Source organism: Epargyreus clarus, unplaced genomic scaffold (genome assembly GCF_041222505.1).
Source record: "Epargyreus clarus isolate Ecla_fem2 unplaced genomic scaffold, WU_Ecla_fem_2.2 ptg000021l, whole genome shotgun sequence".
In the NCBI taxonomy this organism is placed as follows: Eukaryota; Metazoa; Arthropoda; class Insecta; order Lepidoptera; family Hesperiidae; genus Epargyreus; species Epargyreus clarus.
The window spans coordinates 7646532-7661499 of NW_027332228.1; the positions used below are offsets into that span (position 1 = coordinate 7646532).

The 14968-nt window shown below is 34.6% G+C and overlaps 1 protein-coding gene across 2 annotated transcripts in view; it reads right to left on the reverse strand.

Moving 5' to 3' along the window:
• LOC140751031 (uncharacterized) overlaps positions 1-14968 on the reverse strand; it is a 52628-nt gene that overhangs the window by 12342 nt on the left and 25318 nt on the right. For both annotated transcript variants that reach the window (XM_073084843.1, XM_073084842.1), the window contains exons 3-4: positions 4382-4590; positions 2149-2284 (exon numbers count right to left, since the gene is read on the reverse strand). In XM_073084843.1, the coding sequence (XP_072940944.1) occupies positions 2149-2284; positions 4382-4590 (345 nt within the window). The remainder of the gene's footprint in view (positions 1-2148; positions 2285-4381; positions 4591-14968) is intronic.

A 14968-nucleotide genomic window follows, 5' to 3' on the forward strand; every position in this document is an offset into this window, starting at 1 on the left:
TATATTTTTGTAATTTCAATGAAATATCAGTAAAATATAAACGAGCAACATCAGCTCATTTAAACAACATTTTAACTAGCAAAGCAATGTAATTCATTTAAAAGTTATAATGTTGCACAGCATTCATTAAGAAGGACCATGTTTTCTACTGTCAATAATAACTTCGCTGAAAACGAGGCTCATTTTGCAAGATTTATTTAAGTTCTCTCGTTAGTTTCTCGAGAACCTTGCGAGCTACTTTCAGCTCAATGGGCTGATCCAATTCAAACTGACAAACTTAAACATAAAATGTGTAACTTTAATAACAACTACAACCTTCAAAAATTGTAACCACGGCCTGATTTCAGACAGAACATAATTTGTATTGAATGTGTTATTTGTCGATAAAGTAAATTTATGTATTGGTGAATAATATATGTAGGTAAAGCAATCGACATCAACAAATGTTCATGATTCATTAGTAGAAGAGTCAAGCGATTTTTTGTTTGATAGTTAAAAATGCTTTACTGTAAATGATAAAAATATTTGGAATACTTTATTGATTTGATTTTGGTTTATTACTCCACTAAGTTATAACGCCTCAGATAAGTACGGCCTCTGTTGCCACACTCTTCAAACAAGAACGTACAAACCTTAAAACTGCCGTTATAGGCAGATTAGGTGTGACGGTAGTGCCTTCAGAGTCGAATCACAAAGGTTTTTCCACGTTTAGAAGGTGTGAGATAATCAAAGGACCAAACAAAGATTTTTTTTAGAGTAAAGCATTAAGTAAAAGATAGGACAAAGTATTGATTCAATCGGCGTCATGAAAAGGAAACACCGAGAGGCGAGGAGCTAACAATACTAATACTTTTAAAAGTTTTAAGACAAAACTAAGGGTCATTTTCTTTCGTAATGGTTGGCTGAAATGTTTATAGCTCCCAGTTGCTGGCCTTCGAGAATTATGTACGTATATTATAGGTACACTTAAGGAATACGATGATTAGTACAGGAATACATTTAAGAGCCCCAGTAGAAAAGAATTTCCTGTATTTGATTTACTATGGACACGTAGACAGCCATAGTACAGCTTGAGTTGTTATTATTATTTATCATTTAGGTATTTACCTGACCAGGGATTGAATCCTGATGGTAAGGCGCTACTGCCGCCCATAGACATTAGTAACCCACACTCATATCTGAACACATATTCGTTGCTGCGCCCTTACCACAACCATCAATGCGGAACACAGCAACGCTTAACATTGGTTATATGACAAAAACAGATGTGGCAATAGTCCGGAGTCGTATCACAAAGAATTCTTCCACACATCCATATGGTCGTGTGGGACGCATAAAGACAAGTGAACTTTTGTTTTTCATATTGCCTACTAGCTTTAATAAAGCAGCGGAGACTTATTGCTAGAGAAGCTGAAATAAAAGTAATAAATGTCTTATGTACAATGTACATGCTACAACTATACCTATATATATAGTACAAAGGCCACAAATGTGTAAAGAACGGCTTATCTTAGTGAAATTTTAAATAGAGGTTCTTCGCTTTTAAGCCTTTTAACGTACTGAATTAATGATGTAAGCTGCCTATTTGGATAAGGAGATGAGAAACTTTTTTAATTATTGAAATATATATTTTATGCCTAGATATTTAATGGCTTTTTGTATTTAGGCTTTTGGCTTCCAACAATTTTATCCGTCTACTGAGATTATCCAAATTATTGATTACAAACTTATATGAATTGTTAGTTCTTTAAGCAGTATTATTTTCTGGAGATTCACACATAATTATTTGCAAAGGGCTTCAAGTGTTATAGCCAACATATTTTACCGAGATATAAGTATAATAATACTAATAATAAGTAATATATCGTCTTGAAGGAAAGTTAGGCTAATTAACCAAATGCTCATTCTAGCATACTAAAAAAAACGAATATAATACCTTTAAACGAGCAATTCTTGTATCTAGTATATAATCTGACTCTCGGCTCCAACGCAATCTAGTATGCAGGTGGTTTCGGGGGCGTTAAATCGATCTCGCTAGGTTTCATTTTTAGAAAACGCCGTTTTAAAAATAACCAAGGAAAGCTCAGTGATTCAGGTACTATTATATAAAGTGCATAATGATGCTAATTTCTATAAATATCTATTTACCAACGACATCGAGCGGCGCCGAGCGTATTTCCGTGTGGAAAGTGGGGGCGTCGGCCGAGACCTCGCACCGGAAGCGGCCCGCCATCGCCGGCGTCGCCTGCTGCAGCACCACGCGACGTGCGCCGGATCTCGATATCTGTTTAAGAGGATTAAAACTATGAGCTTTGCGGTGATTGTTTTTGAAGTTATACTTGTGGGGCGTTTGAGACAAAGATAATGGTGATTTTTACGAAACCGACAAATGAAAATCGACACCATGAAATTGGCTAGTAATGATATGATTGCAAGCTTTTCCGATTTTTTAAGGTATATGAAACGATAATCCACGTGCAAACATAAATACATAGAAACACATACTCTTTAATATAAAATTGAAATGGCAAACCTGTATGTAGAGAACTGATGGTTTATGGTCACTGCTGCACATCTAAACCAACTCTATATAAAACAAGTGAAGTCGATCACAGATATATGATTTTAGACTAAAATTATCGCGGAATTGAGACATTTTATTATGTAACAGGGTACTCACGATATGCGTTTTTTATTGCCGATATTTCGACCCAGTTGCCTGGATCGTGGTCACAGCAAAACTGAGGTGGCGGAAAGAAACCGTTGACAAGTATAAGTGGTAGATTAAACTATCTAACCTACGTCTAGTTCGTTTTTCTTTTCTAGGTTTCATTTTACGACATACAACACTAACAATATCCTTACGCACCGTACTTTGCACTATTTGTGACTTGCATAAATTAACCACTGGATTCCACGTTTGGGCTAACTTAAAACCATCTTGTCTGTTGAAGTTCCTAGGATGTGTATCTTTATAGTAATAAGAAATTGTTTGTAATAGCCGAATTCCTGTTTTTGAGGCTAAGATACATTAAGCTTAAGCCAACGGAGGAAATATTTACAAAATAATGGCGTTCTAAGCGTCATTTATAAACCAAGACATACAATGTATTACTTTCTGTCCGAGGGGCCTCTCTTGGAAATGGACACTTAATTTTTACTTACAGTTAGAAAACTTATCGGGCAGTTGGACATAGATGTTGTTAGCCCAAAAACAGGGTTTCTGGATAAATAACAATAAACCGCGCTGGTGAAACGAGGTACACTACTAATAGTTACTACATTTATAAAGTACACGATATGAAAGTTGTTGTTTGAGAAATAAAGATATGAGTACCTATATCATTTTTTTTTTAATTTCTGTAGATTCAGTATCTGATGTGCTCATTTTGAAAACGGTTTTATTTATGATGATGGAAGTTCCAAACATAGATGAATTATTTACTTTAAATGGGTTTTAGTTACAAACTATTTTTTACTCCAAAGCTTCGGTGATAATCCTGCTTGCAAATTGCACAAAATACGTGGTTAGTCCTTAGAAAATAAAGATATCATATGCTTAGATTGCCAATATGTTTTACGGAAACGTCAAATCTAATAATGTATTGAAATTTTAAAATATAATATAAAAATATTTTACCGAACTCAGTGTACGAAACTGTAAGAAAGTTTGAAAATTGTTCATCGTGAAAACTGTACTTTTGTTATTTGTTCGTATCTTTTCCTTTTGGCATTTTTTTCCTTTATATATAAAGAATTTTTTTTTCGTTCAGAACGGACAGTATACAGTTACCTAGCTACTTTGATCATTATAGATATGTTTCTCGTGACCTCCACATTCAATAGGCTATCAAATAAGCGGCACCCTCAGATTTGCTCTTACTCCTTATGGTCAAATCATCGGAAAGTTTCCGCGTAATGGGGAAATACGTTTTTGCGCCTAACGATTATAAGAACTTGTTATAATATCATGTTATTACATAGGTACACTTACTAGTAATAGTAAAATAATGCACACAACCTTACGAGTATAATTTCTTTTACTAAAAGACTGGGGTGGGGTCATGACGGTCATGGGGACACGGGGACATCCTTTATCAATCGGACCTTGTCATGAACTGCAAAATGTCCAGTATTGTTCAAGTGGAACGGCTCTTAAGATAAGCTTTATCTAAGTGATTCTATCTGAACTACTACTGAAGTGGTTCTATCTACCGATAAAAGATAAGTTGCTACTCGCGAGGACTAAGATAGTCACCTCATCTGTAAGTGAGCCGGCATCCACAACATTTTACAGTAACGTGAGAACAGCTTCACGATAGAAATAGGGCGGTAACCTTCCGGTAGAAACTGGTTCAACCTTTAAATAGCAAATACTTACATCCACTTCGATCCCAGGTAAAGGAAATACTCGGGTGTGAGGTAGTTCTTTTGGTATGTATCTGTAGAACTCTTCTCTCCCCCGATACCATTTCACGCTGTATAACGCTTCTTCGTCTTCGAGCTGCCAGCTGCATTCTAGGGTGACTGTTTCGCCGACTAGCACTGCATTTGGTACGTTGATTTCCAGGTTATGTAGTCCACGGACACCTAAACATAAGAATTTTTTATGTAAAAAATATATTTAGGAACATTTTTGGCAACATTTTTCGTGATTAGACGTCGTAGTAGCAAAACAGCAGCGCTTACGACTCCGTAGTGGTGATAGTGGCCTCTGTCTTTTGATTTGAAGAGGGAGGTAAGGGATAGACACGTAAAAGAGGTGTTTCAACTTGGTAGTCGGGGGTACCAACGCATCTATGGCCGACTTAGGTAATTGGTATTGTATTTCTATTTGAGACTGATATAGATCGATACGTGGCAGTGCCACTTGACAGTAGATGGGTTTCAAGCTTCCTTGCTACTTTAATAAAATACGAAAATCCAATTACATCATAGACGTCAAAGGCGCCGCAAAGAGTCTAATATTAAATAACAATTCACATCTGTAAATAGCTAGAAATACAAGTTCCGTAAACTGACTATAGTCGTGAGTAGTTTTCACATAGATAGAAAGTCAGGTAAAAAAAAAATTGACCTTTTAAACAAGTACAGAACATTGCAAACACTATTATTAAAGTTTATTATTATTACTTATTTCTTGATCGGAAACGAATATAAAATGAATCTAGCGTTCGTAGATACTTCACGAACCAATATACGTCTCACCTAAAGATAAAAGCTCCAGTTAGTGCCACTATTTTATCTTTAAAGCGACTATTTTAAGACTTTATTCGTTAAACGTACTCGAGAGAGTTACTTATTCAGAAGTTGCACAATTTTTAGTCTCTTCGGAATCCGTTAACGCTAGAACTGAACTAATTTCGTCACGTCCGTCCGTCCATTAGTCTCCAAAGAGACTTTTAAATATGTTGCCATCGTACGATGGCCTGGGAATTTCCGTATTTATAGAATGCAGGAAGTTCATGTTTAGTGGTCAAAAATTCGCTACGAATTCATAGTACGAGATCTGTCATTCAGATATTAATTTCCACCTGATTTTAACCGCCTTCGAAAAAGGAGGAGGTTCTAAATTCAAAAGTTAATTTTTTTATGAATCAAAATATATTTTTATTACACGCTTTTTATTAGCTTCACCTGTATGTTTGTATGTTTGTTTGTATGTTTGTTTGTATGTTTGTTTGTATGTTTGTAACCGACTTCTTTGGGCGCGATTTTGACCCACTTTAAACGGCCAGATTTCGTTCAAACTTTGTAGATTTATTTCACAATTATACTATTTACTGTTCCTTAATTGATTCCTAGATTCATTTAGATTTTCTACTTTTTAGTTAATTTTATCATAAAAGCGTGTTTTTTAGTTTTTTGAACTATATTTATACGTAGATAGTACTTGTAAATATTTCATAAATCACTTTTATAATGCTATCTTATTTAATAAATTAATAAACTAATTTTAGTAAAGATTTCACAGACAACTCACTTTATTCTTATTCTTCTTTTAATAACATAGAGGATGTTTAAATCAAACAACAGAATTTAATTTTGAGCTATTTAACTGTATTTTAAACCTAAAACATACGCAGACTATTTTTACATTGCAGCATGATAAAAACAAAAGTAGGGCAACTAAAATAAAGGCATTAATATTCAAATACACATACCTAAACATTACGCGCTCTTTGACGTAAGCAACTAAATTTTGCATAAAGTATATTTTCATACAAATAAATTGTCATAACTTTCATACGTTGCAACATATCAGCTCGTTTCTGATCAGTCCCTTACGAGGAGTTTTTACGTTTCAACAAATATGACTGTTTTGGTATTTGTTTACGTATTTGCCCATACAAATTCCAATCAGCGCTCCTAGCGGATTGTGTTAGAACTAGGAAATCGTATTGGCCCATACGTAAACAAATAGCAAAACAGTCATATTTGTCGAAACGTAAAAACTCCTGGTAAGGGTACAGTTTACCGATTCGAAGTTCAACGTCGACAATCACCAAACTCATTTGCGTCTCATTGTGCGCTCACAAATGCGAAAAGCTCGAACGTTATGGGACAACGCCAGATATTATTATGAATGTCCCGGGACAATTCAGATATTATCCTCTGATTGCAAGAGTGCTCGACTCGATAATGACTGCGTGGCACGCATCAGCGCCAGATATTACCGATTCATAGTGAAATTACTGAATTGATGACATTGCTTAACCGTTCAAGCTTTTGATGACGTCAGTATAAATTATTCCGTAATGAACCATGTGGGTAAATGTAGATGTGGGACATAATTACTCGTATGTGACTTTAGTATTAGTGAAAGATCGATATTAATTGATTGGCTTTTATCTAATCACTGATTAAGTTAACTAACGAAGGCACAGCATGAACGAAATATTGCAACGTATTTAGCTATTGAAATCTAGAACATATATTAACAAATTCAACGTTCCTTTTTTAATTAAGGTTTCATAGCAGTAGGAAGAAAAGTAATATCAAAATATAAGAACCCCAAAAACTTATTTAGATGTTTTTGCTTCATAGTGTGTAGGATGTGAATTCCTGCTTTGTAGCAAATTCATTTTACTTCGCACAAAATTAAAACATCGTGCTGGAACCTCTCGTCTGAGAATTCTTAAAACAACATATGCGTCTTTGAAGTCTACCGATTTGCACTTGGCAGGAGCGGTGGAGTTTGACCTCCCACTCCGTATGCCCCCGTGGGCAATCCTAAGAGCAGACTCGTGCCCAGCAGTGGGCGAGTAATCGGGTGACGATGCTGTACGCAATTATGCACATAATTATTGTGCATAATATCTTTCCATTCCGAAGTATATCAATGTTTAATAATGTTAAGGTAAAAGAAATACATATAAAATGTGGAAATCATGCATATTTCACGTTGAGTTTAATACAACGAGCTGAGGGAAACAATCGTAAAATAAATGTTTACCCAAAATTCTGAGCAGATACGTTTAATGTAGGCAATGTAAAAGAGCTCAAACAAAGAAAGTAACCTTCACCGAACTTTATTTCTTTGACTCGCCTAATCTATGTAATGTGAGCTCTATTTGCTTAAATATCGAAGCTTTCTTTATTTGAACGTTAATGTATGTAATTTCTTCAAATACGTTCTGTAAATTATGAGATGCTCTTTTAAGGATGAAATTACATAGTATAAGTTGAAAAGTAATGATTATTCTAGCATTTTTCACCAATTCCTTTAATTATACTTTCTAGTAGGTACCTAGTACAAGGGTAATGAGACCGAAACATGTAAAGGACAGGGTTGAATCAGTTCTTTTAGGGACTGAGGTATGAAGACGCACAGGGGCACTAGGGAAGTATGAATTAAGCTTAATAACGTTTTACAACAATTTGGTGAAAACATTTTCCCAACACACATAGTTATTTCTGCATTACCTTTGCATTACTCTTATGATTATAATCAGATATTAAGTGTATGTTTTATTTACAGACATGTTGCTAACAACATCAATAATGTGAACAACATTATATTTTCTTATATTAAAATATTATGATTTAATCCCGCTAAACCGCGCGAGGCGATTAAAATATTATTGAAACAGACGTATGACTGACATATTTATCTCTGGATTGGATGAGATACTCATGCCCTGGTGTGGTTTTAACCATCTAAATACATATATTTTACATGATATTACGCATCTTTTTAATTAGACAGTACAACACTTAGATAGTTATGATTTATCGATATAATTTTTTTAAGGTGGTAGAACCCTTTGTTGATCGACTCCACTGGCACCCCTGCCACACCTATTTCTGCCTATTAACAGTAGTGTTAAGCGCTGCTATGTTCTGGTTTGAAGAATATGGTAAGGGAGACGTCTTTTTCCCACGTTCCAGCTTAATTCTCAGGGCTAACGGCACATTTGTGGCTGACCACAGGAAGGAATTCCTAATCCTATTTGAGGTTGATTACAGAAGTCCATAGGCGGCAATAGCCACTTACCATCAAATGGACTGCATGCTCGTCTGTTTTGCCTACATAATAAAAAAGGTTAGCTTAAAAGAATTTGAATCCCAACGTTAATTTATGCTGAATTCTCCATGGAATTAATACATATATTACTTTGATACTGTTCCAAAAAACTTTAGGGACGCCACAAGTTTCCGAGCATAGCCAAATTGTTAGGAAAAGCGCACAAAAAGTTAAAGCCGGCTGTCTGGCGGGGGCTAGGTTAGCTAGATAAGTGGAACCAGCCAAAATATCACGCACAAAAGCCTCGCCTTCTGGCAATTTGCGGAAAATCCACCAAAATATGAAATTTAAAGGTTGAAGCGATCTGTTAGTGAAGTGCTGAGCATTAATGTGGAATAACAAAATAGGATTTTAAACATAGAATAAAGTGAATTATAAGTGGGTTCTACAGAGACCAACCCACGTGTATTTCTGCTTTCTATTTAGAACTTTCTTATACCATCAAATTCGGTATAAAAGGCGGACTTAATGCTAGAAGCATTCTATGATTTTATACTAATACTAGTTGACCCTGCAACCGTTGTGTAAGTTGTGTTACCATATAAAACAAGGCTAAGTGTGAACAATCCTTATCACTTAGGGGTATGAAAAATAGATAGTAGCCGATTCTCAGACCAACTGAATGTGCATATAAAATTTGATGAAAATCGGTAAAGCCGTTTCGGAGGCATACGCTAACTAACATTGCGACACGAGAATTTTATATATAAGATTATTAAGGCTTAATTTGTAACGAGTTCGCACTATACACCGTTTTATAGTAATTGGTTTATTGTCGCTATTTCGATCTAGTTGCAATGTTGGTCACGGCGAAATGTTACATCCATGCAACTGAGTCGAAATATTGGTAATATGCAAATTAAAATGTATTTCTTCTTTCAATAATTAAAAAAATCACATAAATTAAAAAAAAATATTGAAAAATCTAAACCACATACAAGTATGTAATCGAGGCATTGTCTTTAAATAAAACAAATGTTAAAATTAATTTTAGAAATTTCTTAAAACAAATGAAGGTCTTAGACTCTCCACCTCAAGAGATTTAGTTTGGAATTAATGGCACTATGGTCTCATTGCTCAATAGATAGAATCACTGTCTACTAGGTACATAATATATTATGTTGGGTGCTACTCTGAACCCAGAGCCAATGTATATCCAAAGCTCCCGTGATTGATCGATGTGCCCCATTCAGTTCGAATCAAGGCTCCTTGTTGGCTCTACTTTACTGTGTGAAATTATAAGCTATTGATACAAGATTAAGGATATACGGATTATGTAGGGTCAATAAGAGCTATTTGTGTCAATATGCGCACCACCTATCTGGATAAAAGTTTAGTAGATTGAAATAATTGCCTTTGATCAGAAGTAAAAACCTGCAAGGAAGGATAATAATTTTCGAGTTTATCTCTCTATATGTTTCTCATTCTTATTTCCTTACCTACGTCATTTGTTCCAAACCTTAGCAGATGTTTGTAATAATAATAATGAAGCCAAAGTTTAAAGTAAATAATTGAAATAACATTACAATATTATTTTCAAATATCAAATGAATGGGATACTCATAAGGATTTAAATTTTTTTTGTAGTGGCGGGTCGTTGACTCTCTTACTTTTTTGTTATTAAATTATTATTGTTATCTATCTGTAATTATACATTTACTCATATTTACTATACGTCTTACATTTCATAATTGAATCGAAACATCTTAAGGTATCTAAATTAAATTTAGTAATTCCAATAATTCATTGTCAAAAACAGTATCTTGCACGGTGTTTATTGGTTTAAGTTTTAGATTTAATTTTGATATTGTTTCTTCGAGTAAACAAACCTCAATCTGTTTTGGTGAAAATACATTTCTCTGCGGTATTCATATTGAATTTCGTGTTTAATTATTACTAACACTGGTAGTTACCTAAGTTACGATGTAGTAAATATTTGTTGATTTTGAAAACATTTCATAAAATGTTATTATTAAAAACTCTCTCTTAAAAACTCGTAGATTAACCTGAAGTTTTCGATTAAATCTAAATGGGAAAGGTACTGAGATATAGTTGTAATCATAATTTGTGTTATATTCTTACAAACTCTAAAAGATAATACCGAAAACACACAAAATAATACAGCCTGATAGATTAAATTTCCGCGAAGAGGAAGTATAAAATGTTGAGAATTCGATACTGACACTGAAGTTATGTTCGACGCTAGATAGCGGCGTTAGTGAAATACTCCAGGGAGGGTTGCATGTCTCAGTTTGCCATATTTGACATAGATAAACAAATAATTATGTCCTAAAATTATTTCAAAATTTATTTTTTATCTTAGTAACTGTTCAAACGTAATGAAGTCAGTTAATAAAATTACTCGTAAAATGATATTTGTCTGTAGCCCTTTGTAATGGTTGAATTTCGGAGGTGGTAGAGCCTCCTGTGGTTCAACTCCAGCTGCGCTAATGCCACACCTATATCTGCCTACTAACATCAGTGTTAAGTGCTGTTGTATTCTGGTTTGAAAGGTGTGGTAAAGGAGACATACTTTTCCAAGATTTTTAAAGTTATTCCTCAGAATCCGGTGTTGTCTGGGGTTGATTGCCATGGACGGCAGTAGCTACTTAACATTTGTCCCTGTAGTTCCGGGACCAGAATATAGGGCTACGGTATCCCCTGCCTGTCGTAAGAGGCGACTAAAAGGGGCTTCCGGGGTTGCGGGTGACAAGAGTGGGAGCTCGAACCGCCCCGGAAAGGAAGGCTGTATGTGTGGTCGCATACCGTCGTGCACATCAGACGAAGTGGCAAGCACCATGCTAGCCTGGGCGGAGCCCGACGGGGCAACGCGGTAAGTAGACTCCGGTTGCGTTCCTTTGGAGATCCCGGAGTCCTCTACGCAGCGCCGAGGACGGCCACCGGGGGGAGTTTTAGTGCGGTAAGAATCCCACATAACCCCGTATCGCTCCCACGGCATAGGGTACCTTTTAATGGTTCCCTCTCGTAAACAAAAAAAAAAGCTACTTAACATCAGGTGGACTGCATGCTCGTCTGCTACTCTATATTATATAAAAATGTTCCATTGCTGGGAATGGAGGTTTGAAGCGTACGCCAATGCGGATTGATGGAACTTCAAAAAGCGGACTTTCTCTTACGATCTTATGTTGAATACGATGTAATCACATAAAATAAGAACACACACACATAAGTTATTTCACCAAGTACATTAATCTATATACATATTCATCAACATTAATTTTACTGTACCACACGGGCGATTAAAATTAAGTAGGTAATTACCCTCAATATGAAAGCCTTTCATTGAAAAAATTGTACCTATGAAATTCCAGAACATCAAATTTATTAGGGATTACGTTTTATATGTATACGATATATGTTATAAATTACGTGTACACATGTGTGATTGACGTCAGGCAAATTACGTACGGATTAATGGATAAAAGTTCGGCGCTACACCATGTGTAGACTTGTCATTCAATACCTATAGATATAAAACCAATGAGTATGTATGGGAAATTAATCTTTCAATGATGGATGGTTCGTTTGCTATCATGGAATGGATAAGTACATTCATATTCCTATGTTCCTGTAATCTCGGGGCCAGAATAGAACTACTATATCCCCTCTCTAGCGTTGAAGGCGACTTAAAGAGAGCTTCCAGTGTTACGGGCGACAAAAGTGGTAGCTCTAACTGCCCAAATAGCCCAGAAGAATGACGGTATATTATGTGTAGGCGCGTACCTTCGTAAGCACCTACAGATGTGGTAAGCCTAAATGCGATAGGGTCACAGCGCTCGGAGGACTCCGCTTGTGTTGAAGATCCCAAATTTCTCTACATAGTGCTGAGGATGGAGGGATTTAGTAATATAAATGCCACATTACTCGTTGTGGCTCCTATTGCATTAGGTACATTTAGAAGGTTCCCCTTCGTCAACAAAACAGGTAACTACTCCAACTAATTAGAATACAACTTTGCAGAATTGTAGAACAATCACATTTATACAATGTTTTTTGTTATTTAATGAATATTTAGTTTATTTCACGTAAACAATTTTTGATCATAAGGGAAAACTAATAGAGATCTTAAACCATATCTAATTGGGTGATTATCTAGTGCGTATTCTGAATCTTATAATTTATTTATATAAATTATAAATTATAAAAATATATAAATTATAAAGGAAAGCATATAATGTAAGTACTTTCAGTAATATTGGTACACAAATAATACATAAATAATTGGTACACAAAAACGTAATATTTTTCCTTTCCTAAATGCGTCGAATGGGGTATTCAAGTGAAAAAGACTATACAAACGAGAGAAGAACCGGTTTTGAAATACCTAATGGCGCAGTGCAAAACATGAAAACGTTCTGAAAACATGAAACCTTGTCACTGACATGTACTTACGTATGTGATGTAAACTACTTCACGTTTTAACAAAACGGAGTCTAGCGAGACAGCTATTGTCTTAAATGTAACTAAGCAAGTCTGCTTGTAGAATCGACAAAATACTTGTTTTCTGTACCTACTTTAAGGTAGTCTTAAGAATTGCACCGTCCTGTCAAACCTGAAGGACATGGATATAGCTGTACTTAATGTTCAGAAGGGATTACAAAAATATTCTCCAAAAATCAACAACGTTTATAATAATATCTACCAGTTCATCTACTAATTCATCACACTTTATTTACTAAAATCAGATTACATTTCATAACTCAAATAAGACTGAATATTCCAAAAATATAAAAATAGAGAAAGCATTCCAAATTAGGTGACTTACACACAATGATTTACAGATCAATATGATGTGACGGTTTCATAACCTTATCTTTAAGTAATCTATGATGAAGTGTTAGGTATGTGCAAAGATTAAATATCTTCAACCAGGGTTAATAAATGGCTTATACGAATATAACTGCGAAAAATCAGAATACCCTGAGATTCCTATTCGAATACCTCGTGTGAGTGACACAAATTCCTACAACAAGACGATCAGTACTGCGATAATATATAAGTATTGTAGTTACATAAGGTAAGAAAGCCTAATGTTGGAGTTCCCGACATCGATTCCTAACAATGAAAAATATGAAAAAATAGAAATTTTATAACTTTATCCAAGCACACTTAAATATAATTGAAGTGTCTGCCATTGAATTCGATAACTGCCATTTTCTGCGCCCGTATGCTTGTTAGCACGACACTAGACCTTTTTAGAATTTTTGTTTGTCTCTATATAGGGGTTGCTGTTAGAAATCATTAAGCACTGGACACTAACGAGGACTTACTAGTAATACACGCCGGCACTTTGGACTGGTAAATTCTAGGAAAGAAGCATAAAATCTAAAAACCCTAAAAGTTGTTTTCTAGCGAATCTTTCAGTGGTGACGCTGGAACTTTTATTGTATTTCGTTCTGAAAATTATGTTTCTGATCTATGAAAATCCTGTTTTAAATTTACTAGACCTAAAAATGTGCACAAATCCATTATAAAAGACATTAAAGTTATATTAAAAATAGTAACGTCTTTCTTCGAAAACCTTTCATTATACTTTTCAATAGTCATATTTCATCATACTTTACAAAAATAATTGTTACACCATCTTGGAATTTACGCCATAATGAATTTTAAATGACGTCACTAACCTATTCATGCATTATATACATCCAATTCAAAAGTGTATTCAACCGTTCATGTGTTTCAACCTTCGATCACTAATAAGTTCTTATTAGTGATCGAAGGTTTCAACTAACAAAACAACTTAAAAAAATTGATCCTTACATAAATACAAACTAACGCATTCGAGTTAAATAAAAGCTTGTAAAATATATATTAACGAAGCGTTACTGGCGATGTTTTTATCAGCATTCCATGATATAATGAAGCAGACTCGATTTAATGGAAGGAAAGATAAAATTTTATAAAATACATTCCGTACCATCCCGTACCAATTATTTGTGAATTTATCAGAGCAGGCGGCAAAAGTAATGATGTAAATTATGTTGATGGTATCTTTAAATGTTGATTATTTCTTTTTTATCTATAAAATTGATAAACAACAACTTGATGAAGAAAACAAATTGTTGAATTGTGTATAATTTTAACAACATTTGGATATTTTATACGTGAATAATCAATGGGCAGCATTGATTTTACTCTAAAATAATGCTTTCCAACTTCGTGCACGCTATTTTTTTACTTAAGGCCCAGTTCTTTAAAGTTTACTGTGTAAATTAGCTTTCTATTACTCCTGAAAAAGTCCTCTATCTTAAATAAAACTTTGATAAAATACCTCTGTTTAAAATACTAAATATAGACACTTCACTAACAGACAAAACGATAATTAAACAATATAATGGATATTTGATATCATGCTAATTAGTGATATCGTGTTAATTAGATTAAAAATAAATCGAGTGATATGAAGCAGTGATTGCA